The 26,841-nt window shown below is 38.9% G+C and overlaps 2 protein-coding genes across 2 annotated transcripts; one reads left to right on the top strand and one right to left on the bottom strand.

Annotated features, from left to right (window-relative positions):
• Nucleotides 1–96: 96 nt before the first annotated feature.
• Nucleotides 97–1,826, bottom strand: LOC110046326 (ribonucleoside-diphosphate reductase subunit M2-like). Its single transcript, XM_020752020.2, has one exon. The coding sequence runs from the start codon at nucleotides 1,824–1,826 to the stop codon at nucleotides 822–824; it is 1,005 nt and encodes a 334-aa protein (XP_020607679.2). The 3' UTR covers nucleotides 97–821.
• A 215-nt stretch (nucleotides 1,827–2,041) lies between these two features.
• On the top strand, nucleotides 2,042–26,841 carry LOC110046325 (peroxisomal ATPase PEX6-like). Its single transcript, XM_020752019.2, has 11 exons — nucleotides 2,042–3,671; nucleotides 4,422–4,570; nucleotides 5,245–5,429; nucleotides 5,985–6,674; nucleotides 6,925–7,009; nucleotides 7,551–7,721; nucleotides 7,982–8,176; nucleotides 9,158–9,297; nucleotides 9,896–10,059; nucleotides 18,560–18,593; nucleotides 26,739–26,841. The coding sequence occupies exons 1-9, from the start codon at nucleotides 2,085–2,087 to the stop codon at nucleotides 10,051–10,053; spliced, it is 3,360 nt and encodes a 1,119-aa protein (XP_020607678.2). The 5' UTR covers nucleotides 2,042–2,084; the 3' UTR covers nucleotides 10,054–10,059; nucleotides 18,560–18,593; nucleotides 26,739–26,841.

Here is a 26,841-nt window from a genome sequence, read left to right on the forward strand (position 1 = left end):
GTAGGGGTTAACCACTGCGTTACTAGGACTTTTCCTACTGCAATTTTCTCACGTTTCGTTTCGTTTCTTTTTTCTTTTCTTTTTTTTTTTTTCTACTTTGGATTGCTGCGTTTGATTTTTATCCTCCCAGTTAATGCAATCAATGATTTTTTTTTCTCTCTTTAGCCTGCACACAGTAACTTCACAGGAAAAGAATTAAGGTAGGAAAGGGAAAAGGAAAAGAGAAGAAGGGCACTTATCTCACAAACCAGCTTTTTAAATTGGTGAATCTGCCCTTATAAAAGTTATAGAGAGAGACCTTATTACACACTCATGTGGCCAGAGGCTGTGAAAATTTATTGAAATAAAAGAAAGTGTTTACACAAGAAAAGAGTTCAATTCTCACAGGATTGGTTTGCTACTCCAATGTGCAGGACTCAGGTTCCATTGTTTTATGACACCAATGTGACTGCTTTGACATCAATAAATAATAAATAAATTACAATACTTAGAGAGGAAGTCATATCAGCCCTTAGCTGGTTTTCATGCAGGTCTATTCAGGTTGAATTGGAAATTGGTCAGGTTGGTTTTTGTCGAGGGAGGAAAACTGGAGAACCTGGAGAAAAACTCTCAGAGCAAGGGGAGAACCAACAACAAACTCAAACCACACATGGCACAGGGTTGAAATAAAACTTGCCAGGCTACTTTGATGGCAGGCAAGCGTTCTCACCATGACGCAATTCCTGCTCCCCACGTCATTTGAAAACACGCTATAACATGACGGGTTTTCATGAGTGAATTTGAGATAGGGCTAGTGTTCACATTATATAAACACCTGCTTACTAAAAATCAGCATCAAGGGTGAATACAAAATTTTCCCATCTCTCATTCATGACTCCACTTTTTTGATACTCTGAAACTTTCCGCTCATAAAAATTAGCTTTGCCTTCCAAAGAAATGTTTTCCATAAATGGGAAAGGATTTTTCGTTTTATAATACTTTTCAAGTCCCAATGCCACCAACAGCCTGTCGGCAACAAACTCAATGTACTCTGCCATGGAGTGGCAATTGATACCCAACAAACGACACGGTAAGGCCCCTATCCAGAATTCTTTCTCTATGGCAACCGCATCACATACAATCTCGCTAACCCGTTCTCCGCGTGGCCTCTGCCTTAAATGCGAAAAAATCAGGCATGCAAAATCACAGTGAAGGCCTTCGTCCCTGGAAATCAACTCATTAGAAAATGTCAGACCAGGCATTAGGCCTCTTTTCTTGATCCAAAAAATTGATGCAAACGCACCAGAGAAGAATATCCCCTCGACAGCCGCAAACGCAACAACTCTTTCACCAAAAGTAGCTGTAGAACTTTTATCCATCCATTTAAATGCCCACTGTGCCTTTTTTTTAACACAGGGGAAAGTTTCAATAGCATTGAAAACCTTCTCCTTCTCTCCTGGGTCCCTGATGTAAGTGTCAATTAACAGACAGTACATTTCGGAGTGAATGTTTTCCATGGCGATTTGAAATCCGTAGAAACATCTTGCCTCGGGAACTTGTATCTCACGATAGAACCTTTCGACCAAGTTCTCTCCAACTATGCCATCACTGGCTGCGAAGAACGCCAGAACATGTGAAATGAACTGTTTTTCTTGAGAGTTCAGTTTTTCCCAATCGACTAAGTCATTTCCCAGGTCCACTTCTTCGACCGTCCAAAAGGATGCCACAGATTTCTTGTAGAATTTCCATATGTCAGGGAACTTTAGTGGAAACAAGACAAATCTGTTGGGATTGTCCTGAAGCAACGGCTCTTCGACTTGTTCCTTCTGTAAATTATTTTCAGACATTGTGCACGTGTTCAAAAGGTTACATAAGAAACGGTCTCTACAGCTACGAGTGTCTGATCAAGCCAATAGATCGTACAGTTGAGGACAAACTGCTTCCAGAAGACGATAACCTAGGCGATGTCGTCCGATTCATTGCAATGTTGTCCTAAAATGCTCTCTTGTAAACACAAGTCACAGGGACCCTGAAGTGATGTATATCAGAATGGTAGCCTCGCCTTGCCAGCCCAAAGGCCAGGTGACGTAGCTGAGAGGGAAAATATGGCGAACGGCGAATACCAAAGAGGTGTTATTTGCTCGATTTCCAAGGAGGATTTTATCTCGTTTTGCGGCTCTGATCTTCCTTTCCTGGAAGGAGTTATTTCTTTAAGTTATGATGATTCAATGTTTGTGCAAGAAACAGGAAAAAGGTTTGCCTTAGCGCTCAGAACTGACCTCCAATATTTGACTCCAAAGAAAGACTTGATTTTAAACGTAAGTGCTTGCAAAGAAACAGACTTAAACATTCGATCGCCCAATGACAATTTAAAGGTTTTTATTTTAGAAAACGTCCTTAACAATCACGAAATTCACGTTGGTGAAACTGTCTGGGTCAAAAAGGCGAATCCTGTTCCACTTGAAAGAATTGTGATTGGAACTTCGCTAGAAGATAGATTTTTGTGGGCAAAGAAATTCTTAGCACCGTGTCTTCGTGATAGCATCTCGGCAGGACCTGTAATACTACGTGAAAATGATGTTTTCTACCTTCCTAAAGACCAGTATGAAATTTCAACCGACAGCAAGGGAAAACAATGGTTTCAGTTCTCTGTGTTGCAGTGTGAGCCAGTGTTGCGAGGCTCAATCACCTCAGAAACATCTTTAGTAGTCTCTAAGTTAGATGAATTCGCTATTTCTTCGGGCTCTGAAAGTAGTGGTACAAAGGCAGGAATAAATCGGTCTGATTCCTCTGACATGTTTCTGGTCTCTGATTTTGCTCGCAATCTTCCTTGGAGTCTTTCACAAGAAAGATCACATGACTTGTCTGAAGGTGGCTCGGTTAGAAGAAGTCACCAGTTAAAAGTTCAAGTTTTTGACTGGGATATAAAAAATGATGCAGATTCGACTTGTGATGCAAATAGTAGGCTTTATGTATCACTGGCAACCTTGATTGATTTGTGCTTGTTTAATGGAAGTTGGGTCAAAATATGCACAGATCATGCAGATGCAGTTGGTGTTAACAAACGGGAGGTACACTGTCCAGATGTACATGAAGCACTCAATCAAGACCCTTGTGACATAAGCAAATGTCATATTGTTCAAGTTGTAGCAGCTACTTCTAAGACTGAACCTGAGGCTTACATGAACAGTCCTATCAGGGACAGTTTCATTCCATTTATAAACTGCAGTGAAATTCAACATGGAGTTGGATATATCACATCTGTGCTTCACTTCAATTTATTTCACCAGAGCACCTCGTATGATGCTACAAGTCCTAGTATCTATATTCACGCAATTTCTGACAAAGGGCAGATTGAAGCAGATGCAAGCACTGCAAGCAAAAGTGGCAAGCCACCATTTGCAACAGAAGCTCACATTTCCCTGGTTCATTCACCACATCGTAAAGCTGGAGATTCTTTTGATCACGCACTGGAGACACATTTCAAAGTACCAAGAGTGCTAACAGTTGGGGATATATTTTATGTATCTCACAACTGGCAAGAAAATGGTGATGCTAGGAAACGGCCCAGTTCAACTGATGACCAAGGCAAGAGAAATCTTTCAGTTTACTTTCAAGTGACACGGCTTGTTTGTGAGACTGATGAAGTGACGTCCTGCCTTGTTGACATGGAGCATTCTTCCTTATATCAAGTAAGTACACAGTTATCAATGTACAGTACTTACTTGCAGGTGCAAAGTACATAATTATGTAGATACCCTGGTGTTAGGCTCTACTCAAGCCATTTTCTCAGGTCTGGTCCTTGAGCATCCTCCCTGAGAGGTCAGGAGAGATGTGCGGGCTCCTTTCCCAAACAGTGGCTGGTGGTCAAGCCTACCCAGGTACATGTTAAGTAGACTAGATATTTTACCATGGCAGATTGAGTACTGGGATTACAGATTTTATTTTTCTTTCATTCAGCCATTTACAAAACATCTGTTACATATATACTAATTTAAGAATCTGTGCCAAAATATTTTAAACAAACCCTCATTAATAATGATCACATGTAGTCTCAATGTCTGTATTAACATAGACTGAACAAGCTGTAGAGTTATGTTTAAAGCAAGAAACCTACATTGTAGTTTGTTATTCTTGTTTATCTTGCTTGCTACATTGTACACAATGTAGCTTTTTCTCCAGGTTTTGCCTCCTGCTTAGGGTAGAAAGGAATTGTAAAGTTTAATTATTAATTTTTGTAGTTCTCACTAATTGGAGGATGTTATTATCTTTAGTTGGAAAAGCAAACACTCACTGAACATGTGTATTTATCACAGGCTTACATGTAATTAGGTGGGACAGCTTTTTAGCTTTTTTGAGAAACTTGACATGATGGCGAGTAATGCTGGTGATTTTCTATGTTGTGCATTTTTTTTTTAATTTTATGAAACAATTTTTGACAGAGAGGTTCAGTACACAGTTATGTGCCAGCTGTCCACCATACACAGTTATGTGGATCAAGACCAAGTTACTGGGAGCAGACAAGTCCTGCAGGATTAAATATTTGTACTGAGGCTCTGGAGAATGTCGTGAAACCCTATTTGAACACCAGGTTAGCAGACTCTGATGAATTAAATTGTGTTATTAAATGATTTTTCATCCTAAAATGTTGAAAGTTGGCCAGGTTACAGATTCCATTCCCAAGCCACTCCCAATCCCCATCTGTCTAGACCTTGTACAGTTAGTGTCAAAGAACAGCAAGAAAAATGACAACCAGTAATTTGCATGCAAAATATTCAAAGATTCATCATTCATCTACAGCTTAGAAACTTAAATCGCAACCAGTTTTAAATTAATTGCCTTGCAATCTGAGGCAGTGCCAAAAAATAACACTTGAAGGATTCATGCCTGAAACTCTCTCTTTGGTTCCTTTCAGTAAACTTGATCTTCTAAGTCCCTTTTCTTTTTGCACCAGCCTTGTACATGTACATGTAGATAATGCAAACCTGAAAATAGTGTTTTACGTGACTGTAGAGTTTACAGGGCTCTGTATCAGAGTGGCAAAAAAGAGGAATGATGCACCAAGGAAAACCTTGATCAACAAATTTTATATGGCCATCGTGTTCCCTAACCTGTGTAATTTTAATTTTCTGTCATTAGGTTCTAAATTGATTAATAAAAACTAAGATGCTTGGAAAATGGCCTCATCCTCTACATGTATTTCTGTTAACAATTTTCAAGAACATTTGAGGTAAATTAATGTAAAATATTGTCAATTCTTTTAAGGGATGGTCATTCTCTTCCTCCATGTGGGATTCTTTTAACTGGACCTCCTGGAGCTGGAAAGAGGACAGTTGCTACAGCAACAAGCAAAAGATTGCACATGCACATTTTTGAAGTCAGTTGCTATGATCTGATTGGGGAGTCAGTGGCAGCAACAGAAGCAAGACTGAAGAATACATTCCAGAGAGGTCTGTTAACGTTATGCAGCACAATTAGTCAGTAATCAGTGTTTTAACTCTACTGGTTGGTGTGTTGGACACTGTGTAAGTCAGTCAGTCAATCAGTCAATTGATCTATTAATCAATCAATCAATCACTCAGTCAATCAATTTTTTGTTAGTCAGTCAGTCTATCACCCCATCAGTCAGCCAGTCGGTTGGGTCTGTTGGTCAGTCAGTTGATCAGTCAGTACTCAGTCAGTCAGTCATTCAGTCATTCAGTTATTCAGTCAGACAGTCAGACAGTCAGTCAGTCAGTCAGTCAGTCAGTCAGCCTGTCTGTCTGTCTGTCTGTCTGTCAGCCAGTCAGCCAACTAGTCCAGTGTCAGAACTACATGTATTCACTAGCCTCAAGTGGCCTTCTTTCCCTTATCCATAGTATTTGATCTTCTCACAACTTCTTAACTGAGACTGAAAAGGTGAACCTACATGTACAATGTACCTATTTTGGAATGTGCAACTTAAGATAAAGTTTATATCAAGCAATTATGATTTGAAGTATGACCTAAATCTGTGTCATTTTTAGCCATTTTCTGCTCACCTTGCATTCTGTTACTGCAAAACATTCATGCCCTGGGCAAAGACAAAGAGGGAAACGACGATGAACCACGGATAGCAGGCACAATGCTTGACTGTATCTACAGCCTTCAGGAAGACTCTGATTGGCCAGTGGTAGTCATAGCAACTTCCTCCTCTCCAGATGACATCACCTCTGACATGTTTTCCTGCTTCCTTCATGAGCTGACCCTAGAAGCACCTACTGAGAGTGAAAGATGTGACATGCTTTGTGCCTTGGCTAAGATGGCTTCTGTTGGAAATGATGTGTCATTTCAACAGCTTGCCAAAAGAACAGCTGGGTTGGTGCTGGCAGATTTGGTTGTGCTATTCACTCATGCTTCAAATGCTGCTGCAAAAGGTTTATTAGATGACAGCCCTGAGAAATTAAGGTTCATCACAGACACTACCCCAACTTGGTTTCCATGGAAACTGGAGCAACAGCTTAGTTCAATGGGTGTCAAACTCAGCAATCAAGATTTTGAGAGCTCACTGGAAATTCTTCAGTTATCATTGTCAGATGCAATTGGAGCTCCTAAGATTCCAAGTGTTAAGTGGGAAGACGTGGGAGGTCTGGCAGATATCAAGGCAGAGATCTTGGACACAGTTCAACTGCCTCTTCAACATCCTGAGCTGTTTGCAGCAGGATTACGGAGATCAGGTACTGCGCTGTAAATTATCTGTCCTATTATCTGCTTTGTTGTTATAAGTACATGTAATGCTAGGAGCTACATGTAATAACTACAGTGTACCTCCCACTTCCCTCACGGCTTTGTCGTATGTGTTAGATACTGTCCTTGTACATGTACTCTACTGAAATAAGGTAGCTGCAGTTGCATGCAAAATTTCAGCAGCTAAGCTAGCTAATTGGTACTATCAATAACATTCAATTTCTGGCTATGTTCTCACAGGAGTGTTGTTATATGGCCCTCCTGGAACTGGCAAAACGTTACTAGCCAAGGCAGTGGCAACAGAATGTTCTCTAAACTTCCTCAGGTAACGCAGCATTCATGAGCAGTCCTGACATACATTTCCTTGGCAATGTACCATCACTATAGATTACTACATGAGAATAATCAGAAAAAATACCATATCATATAGATGCACACCCGTACGTTTTGAGGAAAAGTAGAATGATGAGCCCAAAGAGAGTCAGTGGAGGAGGCTAGTATAGTCTACCCACTGCTTGCGGTGTTCTGTTTTTAGACACACTGTAGGAATGCAAGACTGCTTACCTTCTAACTCATGGATTCATTAAGCGAGAGACCAAAAAACAAAACAATTGATGAGGAAATAATATTGCACCTTACACACTTGTGAAAACATCTTCCTGTCCATTCCTCTCTTTTGCTTCTTATTTTATGATCTGTCACTAAGAAAAAAAGTTCTGACAGTCTTGGCTCCTGAATCGTCAGACCACTTCCTTAAAAATTATTCGAGGTACATTGATATCCTTTCACTTTTTTGTGTAACAGGAACACATGTTATGACGTGAAATACGAAGTTTGAAAGTCATATATATTACTTTTGTTGTCAGTGTGAAAGGACCAGAGCTGATCAACATGTACGTGGGTCAAAGTGAACAGAATGTTCGCGAAGTGTTCACTCGAGCTCAGAGTGCGCGGCCTTGTGTGATCTTCTTTGATGAGCTGGACTCACTAGCACCCAACAGGGGGAGGAGTGGGGACTCCGGTGGCGTCATGGATCGGTAAGTCACGAATTGAGGAATACCTTATTTGGGCAAAAATCACAGTTTTTCATCAGGTTTTGTTTCTGGACAAACCCTCCTTTGCTTTCATTATTTTGCGTGTCACGCTGCAGCTTCTCCCGAAAAGTAACTCTTTAAAGTGAAGAATCAAACGTTTTTCCAACAAAAATTTCAGACTGGTTTTTACTTATAATCTACTCTTGAGGATGTAAAAGTTGAAATGCTGCTGTTACGTGACAGTATCCCTTGATGCTCCGCAGAGTTGTGTCCCAGTTGTTAGCTGAGCTGGATGGGCTTCACAAAGCTTGTGACGTGTTCGTCATCGGGGCCACAAACCGACCTGACCTCTTGGACCCTGCGCTTTTGAGACCAGGTCGATTTGATAAACTTCTTTACCTTGGCGTGAGTGAGGACAAAGAATCACAGCTCAACATACTTAGAGCTCTAACTAGAAAGTAAGTACATGTGATATTATTATTATTATTATTATTATTATTATTATTATTATTATTATGATGCTAAAACAATCTCCTGGATAAGAGCAAGGACATCCTTCGCTTTACTAAGATCCGCACTAATCTGCCTAAGAGGTTCAAGAGCTAGAAGGAAAGCCTTTTGTGACTTTAAGAACATTGATATTGACGTTGAAACCCAGGAGGGAGCCATTATGTAAACACTGTTGAAATAGGTTTTAATAGTTTATTTCTTTTATTTACTTTTACCTTGTAATATACCGATATTGACGTTGAAACCCAGGAGGGAGCCATTATGTAAACACTGTTGAAATAGGTTTTAATAGTTTATTTCTTTTACTTACTTTTACCTTGTATATACCTTATTTATAAAAAAAAAAAAAAAAAAAGTAGTAGTAGTAGTAGTATTTTTAAATTATTATTATTATTATTATTATTATTATTATTATTATGTAATAAACATGGCAGTGAAGTGGGTTCATCGGATGTTCGTCAATTTGTACAGTGATGTTAAGAAGTAGGTATTACTTGAAGTCGTTGCACCTGACGCATTGAAAATGACGTTTCACTTGATTAAAATGACACCTAGGGTTTGTTTTATGGTACCTATTGGTAAGACTTCTTTCTTCTTTTTTTTTTTTTTTTTGCAACATTGTGGAGTTTTGTCAAACAACTTCTCTTTGTCGCAAGTTACGTGTTCACATACGTGATTTATAAAATTATGGTCACATTTTTCTCAAAAGGGCCACAATCCTTTTTATACGACACCAAGATCAGATGATTGTTTCTCCTTATACTAATTTCCACTTATCCCTTGGAAATTAGTTATGAGAATGCGGTTGTACATCAAGATATCATCTCAGAGATTGTTACTGCAGTATTTCCTTTTTCTCGTATCTGCTTGAAAATGTCTCGATGTTATAATGAGAAATAACAGCGTAATCCTGTCTCCCTTTCCTGCAGGTTCTGTTTACATCCTGATTTGCGGTTGGAGGAGGTCGCAGCCCTTTGCCCTGCTAACTTAACAGGAGCTGATTTCTACGCGCTGTGTTCGGATGCCATGTTACAGTCTGTTAAGCGGAAGATTGAGCTACTCGAACAAGGTGATTGAATAGGCGCTGCATCTGTCCTGGACTCATAAAATGGCTAGAAATAGAGCGTAGCTTTATTAGAGGAGGTAGCGTAGCCGAGTGGTTAGGGCGCCGGACTTGAAATCTGGAGGTCGCTGGGTCAAGTTCCGCTCTTACCACTAAGCTGGAGTTGTTTCCCGGTAAACCCTAGGTCAACTCCTTGGTCATGTTTGTAAATACCCAACTGGTTTGCCTCTCACCAGTTGGGATTTTCTATCATGTTCTTCGATATAAACTAGCTGTATCTTTTCGTTTACTTCGAATAGCACAGACGGAAACTCACATCTACTGTGGACTAAACAATTTGCTGCGAAATTGCTAACATTGATATAAATGAACAAAATTTTTTTGACATAAGTTTCAATAGGTTTCGAGAGGTTTCTTAAATTTCGTGAACCATTGAGTTTACGAAGGTATGGCTTACTGTGGTTAATGTGTTTGTTTCAGACAGACTTTTCTAGCGTTTAAAAGGTTAGATCTAAATAGAACAAAACAAGAAACCCCCTCCTTGTAAGAGATAATTAATTTTTCAGGAACCCGTTTTGACGTAAATGGTGCTTTTTCTTCTTAGGCCGAGCTGACTCTGTTGAGGAAGATGGAGACATTCAAGTCACAAAGACAGATTTTCAGAAGGCGTTGAGCAATCTCGTACCGTCAGTTTCCTTACAGGAACTGAAAAGATACAAAGACATCCAGAAACAGTTTACCCTGGCTACTACCAAGAAATGATCGAAGGTGAGTTTGTTCAGCTACGCATAAGATATAAACCAAGAGAGAATGTCTCGTCACATTTCAGTTCCAAAGACGTAGAGGAGAGTTGAAAAGACGAAGCGCAATGGAGTGTTTTTGTACGGCGAACTTCGAGGTGTTTAAATATGGGATGAAACACTGTCTCTCGTCTATGGTATATCTTCCCTATCGGAACTCCATGCAAACGAAGGAAATGGTATAGAATTTCTATAGAGCTATGGTAGTTGAGGGCATTTCCAAACATCGTCATGGCTATGATTTTAACTTGATTAATTATTAATCTTTATGAGAAATTTATGTGTATTTGAGGTCAGATATGGAAAAGAATCCTAAGGTCCCATTCAAAGGTAAACACTTGCTTTAATGCTCCAATGATGTTACGTTCGTGACTTCTCGGAGTGGTTACGAAACCATTCCGAAAATACACGAAGTTTTGTTCCCAGTTCTCTCAAAGCTGGCCGCGTATAAGACAAGTCGAGTCGCTGGTGGAGGCAGGTCTCTGAAATATGCTATTTTGGGTTTTGTGGAGATACTTACTTACCAGAAACACTTGTTAAAGGGATTTTTTGTCTAGCGATCTACATGTGGTAATCGATATCTTTTTGCGGCAAAATATTTTTACTTACACAAACATGAAAAAAAAAAAATAACGAAATAAGAAAAGGACACACGCACAACACTTAACTAAGTGGAAAGAAAGTACTTTGACTCAATATTAGCTTGGAAGTGTTTTTCATCAGACAGTTATTGGAAAACAGGAAAAGTTATTTAGAAAATGACACCACTCCGAGAAGTAGAGTAACATTTTATACTTACTTCGTTCAGCGCAATTTTTCAGCGAGGACGACAATTTCGTGCATGTTTCAGATTTCATTTTACCTTACAATAAAAATATCAACGTGATCTATCTTTAGCGCTGTAAAGCAAAAACAAATGATATTGATAGAACCTGATAGAGAAATCTGCTTGTCATACCGGCTGTGTGGGTGTATGCACTTATTTGAGCTGTAAATTGACAAGACGAAAGCGTGAGCATTTTTAAAGAACAGTCGTCTGTGATGCGTCATTTAGCATTTAAATTTTTCGTCTTGGGAATTGGACGAAGTCTGTCCTGTTCTATAAATAGTTGTCGTAATGTTGCCGAAATTGCTGAATCTTTTTTCGTAAACCTTACTGGATATTCATCTTGCAAGTGCAGTCACGGAAGAGAAGTGAGGGAATTTTTGGATTTACTCTCGAATGAATGTTCTCGGGGACTACATTACTAAGTGAACAGTTTTCCTTTAACACCAAAGCATGAGACTTCATGTATATTCGTTTATATATTTGATGGGGAAATTTTGAAATAGCTTTTATTATGCAACTTTGAGTGTTTGCGGTATGTTTCTTTGGGGAATATCCGGTGACTAAATTTGTCCTTATCCTTTAGTTTCCAATCTGATAAAATTCTAGTTTCTTCTTGACTAGATGAAAGCTCATTAAAAGAATAAATCCTGAAAGGAATTAAGTAATGGTGACTGTTTCTTTCATATCTGTTAGCCAGTACTCTGTAAGTAGATTTTTTTGCAATTAGGTTTGTTTTCCAAAACGAGATTGAGCAGGAAATGGCCCATCATGGTGGAAGATTTCGAGAAAAAACTGGATTACAAGGACGACATAAAATTGCTTAGTCGCAAAGCTGTGCTTTCAGTATGACATGATTACTACAGTTTGAGGTCGGATATGCAGAAAAAAAAAAGAAAAAAAAAATCCTAAGGTCCCGTAGATAGGTATACGTTGACGTTTTTCGGAAAATGTTTGTCGAAAAATGCTCCAATGATATCACGTTCGTGACTTCTCGGAGTGGTTACGAAACCTTTCCGAAAATATACGAAGTTTTGTTCCCAGGTCTCTTAATAGCTGGTCGAGGGTAATACAAGTCGAGGCGCTGGTAGAGGGAGGTCTCTGAAATATGCTACAGTGTATTTCGGGTTTTGTGGAGACACTTACTTACCAGAAACATTTGTTAAAGGGATGTGTTTATCTAGCGATCTACATGTGGTAATTTATATCTCTTACTGCAGAATATTTTTTCTTACACAAACATGAAAAAAACAAAAACAAAAATTAAAAAAAGGACACACGCACACACAACACTTAAGTAAGTGGAAAGAAATTACTTTGACTCAGTATTAGCTATGGAGTGTTTTTCATTAGACAGTTATTCCATTAGAAAACAGGAAAAGTTATTTAGAAAATGACACCACTCTAAGAAATAAAGTAACTTTTATATTTACTTGGTTCAGCACAATTTTTCAGCGGGGCCGGCAATTTCGTGCATGTTTCAAATTTCATTTTACCTTACGATAAAAATATTAGCGTGATCTATCTTTAGCGCTGTAAAGGAAAAACAAATGATATTGATGGAGAAATCTGCTTTTCATACCGGCTGTGTGGGTGTATACACTTATTTAAGCTATAAATTGACAAGGCGAACGCGTGAGTATTTTTAAAGAACAGTCGTCTGTGATGCGCAGTGAGCATTTATTTAAATTTTTCGTCTTCTTGGAAATTGGACGAAGTCTGTCCTGTTCAATAAATAGTTGTCGCAATGTCGGCGAAATTGCTGGATCTTTTTTCGTAAACCTTACTGGATATTTATCTTGCAAGTGCAGTCACGGAAGTGAAGTGAAGGAATTTTTAGATTTACTCTTGAATGAATGTACTCTGGGACTACACAACTAAGTGAACAGTTTCCCTTTAACACCAAAGCATGAGACTTCATGTATACTCGTTTATATATTTGATGGCGAGATTTTGAAATAGCTTTTATTATGCAACTTTGAGTGTTTGCGGTATGTTTATTTGGTGAATATCCGGTGACTAAATTTGTCCTTATCCTTTAGTTTCCAATCTGATAAAATTCTAGTTTCTTCTTGACGAAATTGAAAGCTCATTAAAAGAATAAATCCTGAAGGGGATTGATTAATTGTGACTGTTCCTTCCATATCTTTTAGCCAGTACTCTAATTAGATTTATCTGTAATTAGATTTGTTTTTCAATACGAGATTGAGCAGGAAATGGCCATCATGGTGGAAGGTTTCGAAAAAAAAAACTGGATCACAAGGACGCCTTAAAATTGCCTAGCCACAAAGCTGTGCTTTCAGTATGACGTGATTACTGTAGAAGATTGCCATGTTCATTTTTCGTGTTTGTAAAGAAGTTTAATAATTGTCTCCGTAACTTTCTTAATGAAGTAGTTTTCGAGAAAATTCCGGGTATGAGATTTTCTAATTTGGTCTGTTGATTTTATCATTTCTAAATTGTTTTTTTGCTCTCATAAGCTGACAATGTTGAAAATAGGTTGTAACACGCGATCTAACGCAAGTGACTAGCGTGGGAAGAAAGTCATGTCAGCGCGGAGCAATGAAAATGACGGCGGTTTCTGTTTTGGTCAATAGCGCTCAGATTTCATTGCCAGTTTGACGATATCAGCCATTTGTTTCTCAGCTCAAGACCTCATGAGCCATTTTTTTATTTGAGTTTGCTGGCCTGACCACCGAAAAGGTCTCAATATTCTCCTACCACAGACCGATTTATGATTCACCATGTGCGACTTCAAAATACTGTATTGTGAAAACGAAAAAGAAAAAAAGAAAAAAGAAAAAAAGAAAACTGACAGAACTTCGTGTGAATCTTTAAAAAAGATTTTCTACCGGGAATGGACAATTCATTCTCCGGAATATTCGCTGTGTTTACCGATCAATACACCATGCTTTATTCGTCTGCGCGAGGTTATTTAAAAACACAGCACTTGTTCCGGCGTGAAGGCTGTTTCCATAGCCTGCGAAAACAGCCGTCCTTCTTCGCTCCCGGCCCGAGTGGCTTTTTTCCAGAAATTCATCTGAAAATAGCGTTCTTTAGATAAAGGCAGCTGTAGAAAATTGTCTCGAACCTTGCATATAAACGTGCATAGTTTAGTGTGTGATACCATTTTCTAGCATAACTCGTCGTTCGGCAGTTTTTTTGAAGTTTGGCTCCGAGAAACTTTTTATGATGATGTCCCTCGCTGAGGGTAAAATTTCATGTCCTTTTTTGTGATCGTACAGCCACGATTTTGTCTTATTCAATTTCGGGCAGGGGGGGGGGGGGGGGGGGTCTTGATAATGCAATTTGAGATTTTTCTCAGTGTTAGGAAGAGAGATGTCTTAAACTCGGATTCATACATGAAAAAAAAAATTAGTTGTTTTGCCGTTAAAACCTGACAATTAATGAACTGTTTCTACGTGACGCGGTGGCCTCATGGTTAGTGTGCTCGACTCCGGATCGAGCGGTCCGGTTCTTCGGCAGGACACTTAACTCTCACAGTGCCTCTCTGCACTAAGTGTATGAATGGGTACCGGCGAACTTAATACTGCGGATAACCCTGAGATGGACTAGCATCCCATCCAGTGGATAGAAGAAATACTCCTAGTCGCTTCATGCTACTTTAACCGGGATAAGGCCCGGCCTGATCAGTGGGCCACTTGGCTCGTATACAGACTTTACCTACCTTTTACGTTTCCTATAACTTCACTACCTTCAATAGACTATGCACGAAACGAGTACAAATATCTCCGTGCCATTTCTTCTCTAGGTCTCCGATTTAACAGGATCTCTGTATCGACATTGTGATTGTGCAAGAGCGACAAACACGATTTAAAGTTATGTTTTTGAGAAAAAACAAAGCCTTAGATGACAATAAATATGTTGTAAGACATTGTTTTTTAACGCGTATTATCGCTGCTCAGTATTTGCATTTTATTCCTCGCCCTGCGGACTCGCCATATTACGGTAAGACTAAGTTCAGCGATGCTGCGCACCAAAATGTCTAATAAGATTTTAATACCGAAACATTCCTGAGAAAGTAAAGAAATCGTGAGCGAAACATTTTTTTTTATATAGCTGATGATTTTCTATCGCCTATGTGCCTGGCAATTTCGTGATCTTCTGAGGAGAAATTAGTGTTTGACCGTAGTCGCTCTTAGTTGGAGGACAACAGTTAGGTCTTGGTTAGAAGTGAAGCCGCAGTCTTCATTTCTGTGTGTTAATTTTCAACTCAACCTCACGGTTTACATTTTATGCCTACAATTGTTGTCAGAACTTCCCGAACTACCTCTCCCTTCAATTAAACGGCGTGAAAGCAATATTGGCTCAGATCAAATAAGCTGAGGTTTATTTATATATATACAGAGCGGGTGGTGCAGCTGTAAAGCGGATGTCGAGAAAGACGTATAGAAGTATTGAGCATTTTTTTTTTTTTTGCCTGGCTCGATGATCCGAAAACAAATAGTTATTTTTGGAGTCGATTTCGTTCTAGTCATCACTTTCCGAAGAAGCTGTTGTACTGCGCCGGTTGACAAGTGAGACACTTCGCTATTTATCAATTTGTCGATGGTAAAGATAAATGACCTTGAAGGCTCGTTTCACATGTAGCCAGTAGCTCTCTGCGTTTGAAAGATGCTTTGGAGAAATTCGTTTGATCGTACATGTTTTAATCTTTTTGCGGTGATTAGAACGTTAGGGTGATGTTGGGCCAAGTTCATAGTTTGTATTCTAGATGAATCGAATGACGCCGCAAAATGAGGAAGCCCGTTGAGTTCCATTGGAATCACGTGCGGTGAAAAATTGACAACTTTGAAAGGGATTTCTTACAATCGGAGATCATAGGAAAGAACACATGATCAAAACTGAAATAACCTAAATACAGCTTTAAATAATGATATATAGATATAGATATATATATATTTTTTATTTTCTCTTTCTCTCTGTTCACTTATTACGATAACATTTAAAAATCAGTCTGATTTACGTATACACCGAGGGTAATAAACAACAGGGGTTGTCCTGTGGACAAATCATGGCACTCGCTGTTTTGGTATTAAACCCAAAAAAATTTCAGACAAAGTCATTTTATCCGGTTTGCTTTAGGCTAGAGGAATTTAATTTAGACGAATATAATGCGAGATTGTCTAAATCCAGTCGCATTCGGTGTTGTCTGCGAAAATATGAACTCATTTCAAATCGTTTTACATGCCATGTTCACTAGTGATAGACGCAATATCCGGACTGCTGTTTTCATTGTAGACGTAGGGAATCGTCGAAGTTTTATCGAGAAGAGTTGTGTTTATATCGGAAAATCGTCTAGAAAAAGCTGTTGTGGCTACAGTGGTCAGACTCAACTTAATACTGGTTTTCCTCAGGGTTAAATTTTTCGCATAAATCCTATTGATTTATTAAATTTGTTCAACGTACGCCTAATAGATCGTTTGCGACTGACTTCATCGCCGCCATGTTGGACCGTCATGAACAAAAGAATCCTAATTAGCTTTATTGTTCCCACATGGCCGCCAAGGTCTCTGTCATTTGAATATCTCAGGAATGGTTGCCAACAAAAATAACCCTGCTTTCGATCCAGATCGAAATATGAATTCTCGTTAAGGATTGTCATAGATTTTTCTCAGTACTAGTTCAGAGAATTTGTTGCGACCACCTACGAACGGGCATAACATAAAAACCCCAAGTCAATGCCAGATTGAAATGTGAATTCTCCCTAAGAACTGCCATAAATTTCTCTTTGTGTCAGTTCGGAGAATTTTGTGGTATATCAAGACAATAGTACTCGGTTGAGGATTTTGGGTGTTGTCGTTGAACAGAGCAATTTAGTATTGGCCCGGCCGAAAGAATCGGTAATCAATATATAGAGCGGAGTTTGTGATGTTCAATATTTTGCCGGTTCAAATCGAAGTGAGCCTCACGATGTTAGTTTCCTAAGGTCGAAAAACGCAGAAGAATTGACAATAAATCAAATATGGAACAAGCATGCGGAAGAGCATGGCGGATTACGAATGAAGAATAGTTGGATAATTTAGATCGTAGACGATGCGTGGTTGCTCTGAAAAAAAAAAAAAATGGCCGTATAAATCAAACGATTGCGCGCTTCAATTTCCAAATAGGCGCCGTGGAGAAGATAGAAAATTATCCCGCTTCTCTTTTTGCATAAGGTTGTGCTTCCAGTAACTTCCTTCTGCAGGCCTGTGGCAGCAATTTTGAGTGACAGGCAGCTGTCTAAAGAAATTTGTTGGCTTTCCACGTGGGTATGCACCAAAACATTGAACACGAGACAAGATCTTGAAAATGTAAACGGTCAATTATCTTGAACTGTCGAATAGTAAGAGCATTTGGATAATAAGTCAGCTGTCCCGTTCTCAGTCATTTAGTTCCTGCAATATAAGGTTTTCCTCGCTGCGTAATTCGATCGTTCAAATTCGCTTTCAATAATATTAAGCCACACAAAATGTGCTCTCGATGCCAATTAAATTTATGGAAAAAGACACAGATGTCTTTCGAGAACTTTCTCTCGGTCCTTGTTGTGGTATATTGTTCCTGTTGATTTATGCATCGATAGATTCACCTCGGATCGTGTTGTGGTCACTTCTGCTCTTTTCGCGCTGGTATCTGTTGCTCGAGCACGTATGATCAAGATTCAGTTCTGTTGAACACTGCAGTCTCAAACGATCCGTTCTTTTCTCTGATATGGCTACAGGTCGGCGTGGGAGTCATCTGTCTGAAATGTCGCAAAGTCTCGCAGGTTTGCGCTTAATATGTTCTTCATTGTCTTTCCTATTCTTTTCCTTTTTTTTTTTTTTTATGTTCAGTTTGAAGATGAACAATCGGGAGATTTCAGTTTGTTTCTCGAGTTTTTGTTTTTATCACTACAGTAGTGCGTCGTTTTAAAGCGACTGAGTTATCTGAACTTGGTTTGCTTGCGTATAAAAGTTTATGAGGTCTCTTTTTGTCTTTACCAGAGAAATGACATTTTTGTTCAATGCACACTTAGGGCTGAATGTTTGTCATATTCCGAGTTCTTTATACCGTAACAAAGTATCAAGAAAATAATTTTAAAAGTCGTTTTGTGACGCCCACGCGCCTAAGTGTACAGCTCTGTATACCAGATCATTTGTGTAGGAATAACATGCGGCTTTCATAAACATACCTCTCTTTTAAAAAAAATCTTGCCTGTATTTTATTTTTGTGCTTGGATTGATGAGTATTTGACATGGAATAGATGGCACAGGGTGGAAATGTTTTCTCGATCATAGAGCCTGGTGCGTTTAAATCTAGACGTCGCACGTTTGATAAAAATCATATTGAATAAACCCCGTGACTTAACCGTGTTTTTTAAGTAAATTATTCGCTGTCGAAGAAACCGAATAAAGGTCAATTCATGTTGTTAGAATTCAGATCGTGTTATTTAGAATAATTTATTTTCTATATATTAAATATACGAAGGGATTTTCTCAAATTGCACGATAGCTTTCACGCGCGACTTGAATTTTATTTTATTTTTTGATCGGGACACCAATAACGAATGGTTAAAGTTAGAACTTTTTACCCTAGGGTGAAAATTGTGTGACAAAATGCAACGCAGTTCCTATTAGCTTCTTATTTCTCCTGTTTATTTCAGATACCGTGATGGGACGCTTTAAGTCAGCTGGAAGGTGAGTCATTTTATATATTCAATCAATATTTCGACGTTTTCCGGCTGTAGTGAAAAAATTGATTACATTGACTCATTTCAATAGTAATAAGTCCTTTTTATTTTCTTTGCTGTGCGAAACTATAGATTATATTTCACCAGTTATATGATTCAACGATAATTTATCAGTGGTGTTCTGTAAAAAGCGGAAATTACTTTGCCGTCGGTAACCTCTTCAAAAACCATCGACCCATAGAAAGTTCGTAGCCTTTCATGGACTTACAAAGTATCAATTGTTTTACTCGCACGAAACTGGCAAAACTGTGGGTACTTTTCACCCATTGCCATATGACTGCATTTCCTTTTTAGAAATTCTAGTTTATGATACGCGATGACTTCATGTTCTTGGCGATTTTCTGGCCTTAATCTTGTAACCTTGTCGGCTCAACAAGCTGTCGATAAAGTAGCGGGGATGTCGATATCTCTTGTCGTCTTACATTCAGAGAACAACTTACAGTTTGAAAAAAACAATACGGCTGTTTGTTACAACTTTCATTGGTGTTCTGCCTAACACGCCTTCAGCTGAGACATCCATATTGTAATTACAACGCTGTGGGCCTATGATTATTTAAACTGACCTCATGTAATAACCACATTGGAAAATTATCGCTTGCTTCCATCGGTAAACTATAACAGTGCGATCGAAATTCTGAACTTTTTACGACTCCCAGCTCTTAAGCACAGCTCGAAATCTAAATTTCGGAGGAAACGGCGGATTTTTCTTTGGTACCGTTTGAGAAGTTCATCGCGGGTTGAGGTTTGTCTTGTGAGAATTTCTGGAAACTTCTACCTGTCCATTATAAAACTATCGTGATCGATTCCCAGCATGTGGTATTAAGCAATTTCTTCCACGCGGTAAAAAAGGCCAAACCCTTTCCCTTATGGCCAATTTAAAGTGTTGGAGGTCTTTTTAATTTCCTTTCTTTCAAATTACAACATTTAAAGTGAGCTTCCAGCCTGTAGCAAATAAAACTGACAAGAAGAAGTTTAATTGATTTTCTTGAGTTCAGGTTAGGGTCTTCGAAACATACACCTTGCTTTAATTTTGCAAGATTGAAAAATGCCAGTTTGGAAAGATTAGAGATTATCGGTTTGAACAAATGTCTATCAAAACAAAATATTTTTTCCTCTTTCAGACTACTCTTTTGATCGTTGTCGGTGGCCGCAATTATGCAAAAATCTTCACTTCGAAATTTCTGGAGTTTAGATTTTAATTAACGGGGTTCAAATCTGTCAGCGATCCAATGGGATAAGGCCGATGGTGACAATAAGTTATTTTCACAAAGGAAATATTCCTGTGGTGAAATTTACACTTAAGACTCATTTAACCCTGACCCAGCGGTTTTCAAACTTTCCCAAAATTACTGCCTTCATTCAGCCAAGCCAATTTATAATTATACCATGTACTTCAAAGGGGAAAAAAGAGAGTTATCACAGCTGAATCATTACAGGCTGTGAACGCAGCTTGCTAAAAATCTCGCTGATCATTGTCAGGATTCGTGTATAAGTTTTCTGTTGCATTGCTAAGTAATTTCACGTTGTTCGAGAAAGATCTATCGATAAGCATCGCAGGTAGACCACAAAACCTCTAAGTGTGCGCTATTGTCTTGCTTTCTCTGAGCTATCAATTAGTGCTTGATTGCGGACAGTTGGTCGCCAACAAAGCACTTAGGCAGCCATAAGACGAATAAATTTGAAAGCGAATAAAACCCAGCTCTTTGATCGTGGCTTGCGCGTCCTAAAGACAGAATAGGCTTTTCGCCATGAAGTACTTTGGCGTAAACCTGGGACGTCCAGCTCAACACTGAACAAAATTCGAAAAGACGTTTCACTTCTTTGCAACAGCTTTTCTAGATATGTTATTTAAACTTCGACAAACGAGCAGTCTATTGCCGTGGTTCTAATCTGTCTTGTGGTTATTCCGAGAATGCACGAGTGTACGTTAATTTTGATGATATTTATTGTTCAGCACTGTGTCATCCAACTGAAACACCTCGAGAGCAGAACAGGCACAATGCCTTCAGGCGGACTTCAATTCAAGAAGCAAGCCGCGATACACGTTCTTCTTGGGACTACGCAAAATACACATGCGCGCAATTCAAAGCGCACGTGGCCACTCTGCAGCGCACGCTTAACACTTGGTAACACTTTGTTCTCGGAACACGTGCGAGGAAAAATACGCATGCGCATTGTTTAATTTGTGCATGAAGCTAAGCATGTATTTAATTCTGAACTTTCTAGCACTGTTAGTTTGTTTAAGCACAAATTTAACACAAAACGGAGTATTTTCTTCGGTTTCGCATCCCTTTGTTATTTATGTTTTGTTTTGTTTTGTTTTGTTTTGTTTTGTTTTGTTTTGTTTTGTTTTGTTTTGTTTTGTTTTGTTTTGTTTTGTTTTGTTTTGTTTTGTTTTGTTTTTTTCGCTGTGGTTGTTTTTGGTGAGAATTTTGAGCCAGCTGAACTTAACGGGTGGGCTACATATTAAAAGAAAACTTGGTCCAGGTGGATATCCATTTTAAATAAAGCTCACAAAAAAAATTACCAACGAATTCGGTTAACGAATCCCCGATTAACGTAGCGGTTTACGTTCACTCATTACTTGTAATTTGCCTGTGTTAAGTTTTGCAATTTACTACTTGACTTGAAGACATAAACCTCATTGTTAGCTGGAAAATCGTTTCCTAAATTTCAAACGAATTTACCTTGGGAGATTCAGGAACCAAAACCTTAAAATGAGAGAGATAAAGAGATAAATTTCGCCAAGAAAACTTACAAAACCAACAGCCCTTCGTGAAAGTACTGTTCAGTACTCAGCTGATATTGAATCGAAACCTTTGGCCTTTGAGGCTTGGACTCGAAATTTCTGAAAACCTCATAACACGATTTACGGTTGCGCTTCAGGAGAGATTTCAACCCTGTTGATACAGAGCAGTTTAAAGTTACTGTACATTAAGGAGTGAGAAGTGAGATATGTCTAGACAAATTTCGCAAATTGTATGAACATCTCAAGGCGCATTTGAAGGGTGTGTATAATTTCAGTTAAGCTTCCCTTTTAGCCAGGAGAAATTGCCTTTTTCTTTGCCAGAGTTTTTCAAAAGCTGGAATTTTTTTTTGTGTTCAGTAATCTAGAATCTACTGTCGCCAGTCTAGTTCAACCGGTAGTTCGGAAGTAACCCATGAAAACGAGGCGTGGTTAGGCTGTCGCGAAGCGTGTCGCTCAGTTAGTCGGGTCACGGAGGTTAAGTTTGTTATTCATTTTATCTTTGTTTATGAATTTACAATTCCAATCCTTAATTGACCCGTAGGCCAAAACACCAAGAATATTAGATACAAAGATACTTCTTTCCGACATGCATCTTCTAGAAGTTGTTTGTTTGGAAATAAATCCCAGGCGTGCGTTTTAGGTTGTTCAGTAATATCCCAGCGTGTCACCAGGTTGTTATCTGTATTCAAATTGTACGGCACTAATTAATGTGCAAGAGCTGAGGCCATTATGAGATTTTCTTATTAGGTATGCAGTTCCAGTTTAAAAGAGCGACGTCTTCTGCAAACGAAGCTTCTGCTCCGCAATTCCCTTGGACAATTTGCGCGCGTTCAATTCCGCGGTTAAAGTTTTAAAATTACACCGGCGACAGCTAAGAATATCAGAACTGTTTATCTTTGTAATTGCCTTGAAATACGATCGTAAACTCAAATCAGCGGTAGATCACGCGATGGCTGGTCCGATCATTTCAAAACATTTCAATAACGTGACCCAAGCATGATGTTAAGTCGAAAATACCTTCGACAACAAAGTTCACTGTTTTATCGTTTGCTCATCCAGATAGTTTTGAGGGTTCTATCCTCAAGGGAAAAAGAGAGGAAAGCAACGTGAAATCGTATTTGACTTTTAAACAAAACCCTAGAAACCAGAATTGCAGAACCCGATTATTTCATTTGACGACCTATTGCTCTATTCCGTGGATGAAAAGCATCAATAAAGAAATTTGTTTTGGACGTAGGAAGTTATGTACAAATTTTATTTTTTTTTAGGAAACAAATGAAGTGTACGTGTGAAGAGCTTGTTTTATTTCATTAAATGACAAATGCTTCGACCCTTCAAATTCAAAGAAATACGTATGACAATAATACAACATCCAAGAGAGCATTTCATTGTTATTGTAATTTTCTCTCCGATCCGGCTAATTTTGTTCATTTGTGCAAACAACCAGTTTTGGAGCCTAATCGGGTTAATGTGAAAATATTATAATCAAGAGATTTCAGCCTACTAAAATGACCGAATTATTTTTAAGTATTCTCCGTTGACCATTCATGAATTAGTTTTAAGAGCATGATTTCTTTATGGTATGTTCAGCATTTTTCGTTGAGGTCGTCGGCATAAAAAAGTCTTGAAACTCCCGTTAAAAACTCGACTTTAAAATTTGTCGGAAAAGCTTGCCGTTCGGCGTTGGTGAGCTTCTAAGCAACTCGCTGCCTAGAAGCCAAAAGCCAGTTTGAAGAATTTGCTTCCCTATCCATTCGTTCTAGAAACTTCGATTTTGCATTTGGTACGTTTGCTGAAACATAAGACTTGTTTGATTTCTTATGCAAACAACTTGGAAGACACACGTCGAATAAGAGATAACATATTCAGTCAACCTTAATTTCGCGGGCTGATGTTTTGGCTTGGAACATTCTAGAACAAGTTCTTAACCGGCCGAAATGAAACCATGTAAACAAGATGGATTTCACTTCGCTTTGACTGCTCCGCATTATTTTCGTTGAGGGAAAAGAGCCCTCTTATTTGCGCTTCAAAGTTTTTTTAGATTTCACCGGCGAAATTGGTGATAATTTGGAGACGCGTCAAGTGTTACGTAAAGCATTATAACCCCGAGCAATTTGCAGGTACAGTGTATATTGCCGTGTCATCGAAGCCAAACGTGATTTCGTCGCACTCAACCGTGCCAAAAATTGGCGAGGCACATCGCTAGCAGACGTGTAGAAAACGTGTAACCTGTACAAGAAAGCTTTTCAGGACGTATCTCCTGCATGACCGGGACGCATCTACGAGTAACTACAAGTTAGTTTCGGTGGCAGTGTAAATTGCTCAGTTCCGATGTCCTTGTGCAGCTCTCGACTCGTGTTACCATTGTGATTAAGGAAGAAGCTGTAACGCTTCACGTTTCCGAACGGAAGCATAGTCGGCGCCGGGGACTCCACCAACATGGCTGACAAAAGTCCGGATCACTTTGAGGAACTTAAGAAAAGGTTTGCTTTCATTTCTTTACTCTCGAATCGTTCGTGCTCGGTGTGGACAATTTTCATTTCAAATTGCGCTTAAAGAACTCATTAATGGTCCCCTTAATTCTTTATCGTTGTCCAAAATGCTGACAATGGTTTGCTTAGATTTGCGTTTGGAAAGAATCGTGGTTTAGGTAAATAAACGCCTCCTTGAGAAGGATCGAAAAGGAACCGAAACCATTTTGTTTTATTTTTAATTTTTCAGCTTTATTTTTCGCTGTAGCCCTGAACTGATTGTCTTTGTGGAAATTGTAACACTCAGTTTTAATTCTCTTTTGTGACTTTGAATTTATCTTAGCAGCGATTCTTCAGTTCTCAGTGCTTGCTTAGCATTTTGATGTTTCTCTTTGGTCAATTTGAACTAAACAAAGTACGTGTTGTGAAAGTGTCTTGGTCAATGATCAAAACCCGCCGAACAAAGCGGGATGTTTATGTGATATATCGATCTATCATTGATAGCGACCGGAGTCGTTCTGTGCTCGGCCGGCTTATTTGTACAATAAAGCAACGCGTCGAGAAGATACTTCATCTGCGGTCTTGACCCAAATTTTAACTACATGCTTTTTTTTTTTTTTAAATTATGCCATTTGGTGAAAGAAATGAACATGTACTTGAACATGTGATACCTGGGATTTTGTGGGTTGTACATTGTCTTCAATGCGATATGACCTGTACTTTTGTCAACTGTTAGTATCGTTGACTTGGTACAGTCGTTGAACGTTTAGAGTTTCCCAAGATCTGCAGTGTACTGCATCTGTTTTCTGATTTATAAGAGGCCTCGTGGAGCTGAATCGAGAAACTTTCTTCTTTTTTTCTCATGACCAAACGCAGTTATCATGTTATAAATTTACTTTGACTGCAAGGTCGGAGGGCGCGCGGAAAACAAAACAATATGCAAGTTCGCGAGTTCTGTTTTTGAATTCTGTCTCGTTATCGCAATGATCTGGAACAACTTATCTGTATTTTTTGTAGCACATTTCTTGAATTTTCGATTATATTTGGTTTAGCACTGGAAAATCATTATAACGCGCAGAAAAGATGCTTGCACTCTCCCACCCCACCCATTGTTTTTCTTGCAATCCGCAGATCAATACAATGTACCTCTCTGCTCGTTGTGTTGTTTAGTCTACGTGTTTTGTGCTTTTATTCTTCAAGTCGTTTTCTTTCGTTACTGCTGCTACTACCACTACTCATTCATAACTACTGCTACGAAATAATAAATCGACGGGCGATACGCAGTAGAACAAAACGCGTGTCTGTTTAAATTGCCTTTTTTTTTTTTTTTTTCTCTCTCTCATTTCTCTCTATGGTTTCTGTGGTTTCAGTTTTGTAGCGTAGAAACGATCCATGGGAGGTTGAGTGTGATATGTAGATTTGTTTGAAAATACGCCTTTCTATTTTAGGAGCTTATAAGATTCCTGACTATGCTATTAATTGCTTAGACCAAGTCTGCTTTAAAATTAGCCAGCTACCTCAACTTGGATATCTTAAGACTGTCTCAGAAGTCACCAACGGAAGGACTCCGGGCGCTTGCGTCGTGTCTGACCTCTAGTCTCTTTCCGCTTTCATACTTCACCTAAAACTTAATTTTAATCGCTAGTTATGAGCGATGTTTAGTGCTGTTGCTAGTGCAGTCTGGTTGTCGTAAAACAACTGCTACTGTGAGCGAAAAAGGTTGTGCTACAGGTAAAAAGGTGAACGGAGGAATTGATCGGTGTTTGGTGTCGATTTTTGAAGCAATTTGAGGGCCAAATGAAAGGTCATTAATTATATGGTAATGAAAAAGTGATATTCAAATCCACGTATTCCGACAATAACAAGAACTTCTAGATCTTTCGATTTTCCCAAAATAACCCATTTGGATCACGTCTTCATTCGAGATGAAATTTTGAAATTTCTTTAGTTAAAAAAATGCTGCGAATATTCTCGCTCATTATACCGGCTGAAGGAAAGCAGTTATTTTAGTTGTATCGCTTCCTTTTAGTCACAGATTCTGTAGAGGTTCTTTCAGTCGATGTAGCATTCTGTAAACAACATACCGGCCGGTGAGGAAAATTATTCACATAAACTCCCTAGGTTCGGTATTTTTGGCAAGGCAAATATATAAATTTGAAAGGAATAGGTAAAAGCAAGTGACAAGGATCGTCTTTTGGTAAAAGAAAGTGAAACTGGCTCAATTTGGCTAAATTGCTTTAAGTGCTGAATGGCTACTCACTTCATACGCGGACGTGGTACGATGTTAATAATTGGCGCCATTTGTCAAGAAATTTTCCAAACAAAAGTGAAAACTGCCTTAACGTCTCAGTGCAATACTAGCGTTTTCTACAAGCACGCTTCGCGGACCTGCTTTTTTATTTTTTTGGTAAACCGTGTGAGTGCTCAAGAACATGTCATTAACAAAAGCAAACGACATGTGTCTTTCGTGGAAGTATGCGGTGCTGCACGAAATAGGTGCATTACGACCGAAACGTCTCCTTTATTTCCTTGTCTTCCACAGAGTGCATCTTTAAAATGTCCCAAGTTATGTTACTTCAAAGTTCAATGAAAGTTGATTGCGCGGATGACTCCGAAAGTGCCCGACAATGATCCTAAAACTGCGTAACACTTGCGAAAATTAGTCGTGTGAATTTTTCAGTGTAAGTTTGTGGACACCGGTGATTACGCAGTTCCTACGATCCTTGTGAATGTTCTCCGGTTTTTCATTCGTGGATATAGCTGTTATCTATAATTCCACATTTCCTTTTGTTTTACACGGGGGGACTTATGAGAGACTGCCATGAAGATTTGTCAATCCTTGTTACAGATTTCTCTTTCTCTTTTGTTGCAGTCTTTCTGGTGACAGCGAAAGAATATTAACCGATCTACTCAATTCACCTGGGTTTTCCTCTGACTTCTTTTCGCTGGATGAAGACAAGTTAAGCACTGAAAAG

This window comes from Orbicella faveolata, unplaced genomic scaffold (genome assembly GCF_042242905.1).
Source record: "Orbicella faveolata isolate gen_17 unplaced genomic scaffold, um_ofav_v1 contig_24, whole genome shotgun sequence".
In the NCBI taxonomy this organism is placed as follows: Eukaryota; Metazoa; Cnidaria; class Anthozoa; order Scleractinia; family Merulinidae; genus Orbicella; species Orbicella faveolata.

What these genes read in the sequence shown, in the direction of transcription:
- LOC110046325 (XM_020752019.2), top strand. Translation starts at nt 2,085, where the DNA reads ATGGCGAACGGCGAATACCAAAGAGGTGTTATTTGCTCGATTTCCAAG. An exon ending in GAAGAATACATTCCAGAGAG is followed by an intron (nt 5,430 to 5,984) that starts GTCTGTTAACGT and finishes TGTCATTTTTAG; the next exon opens with CCATTTTCTGCTCACCTTGC. An exon ending in CTTAGAGCTCTAACTAGAAA is followed by an intron (nt 8,177 to 9,157) that starts GTAAGTACATGT and finishes CCTTTCCTGCAG; the next exon opens with GTTCTGTTTACATCCTGATT.
- LOC110046326 (XM_020752020.2), bottom strand. Translation starts at nt 1,826, where the DNA reads ATGTCTGAAAATAATTTACAGAAGGAACAAGTCGAAGAGCCGTTGCTT.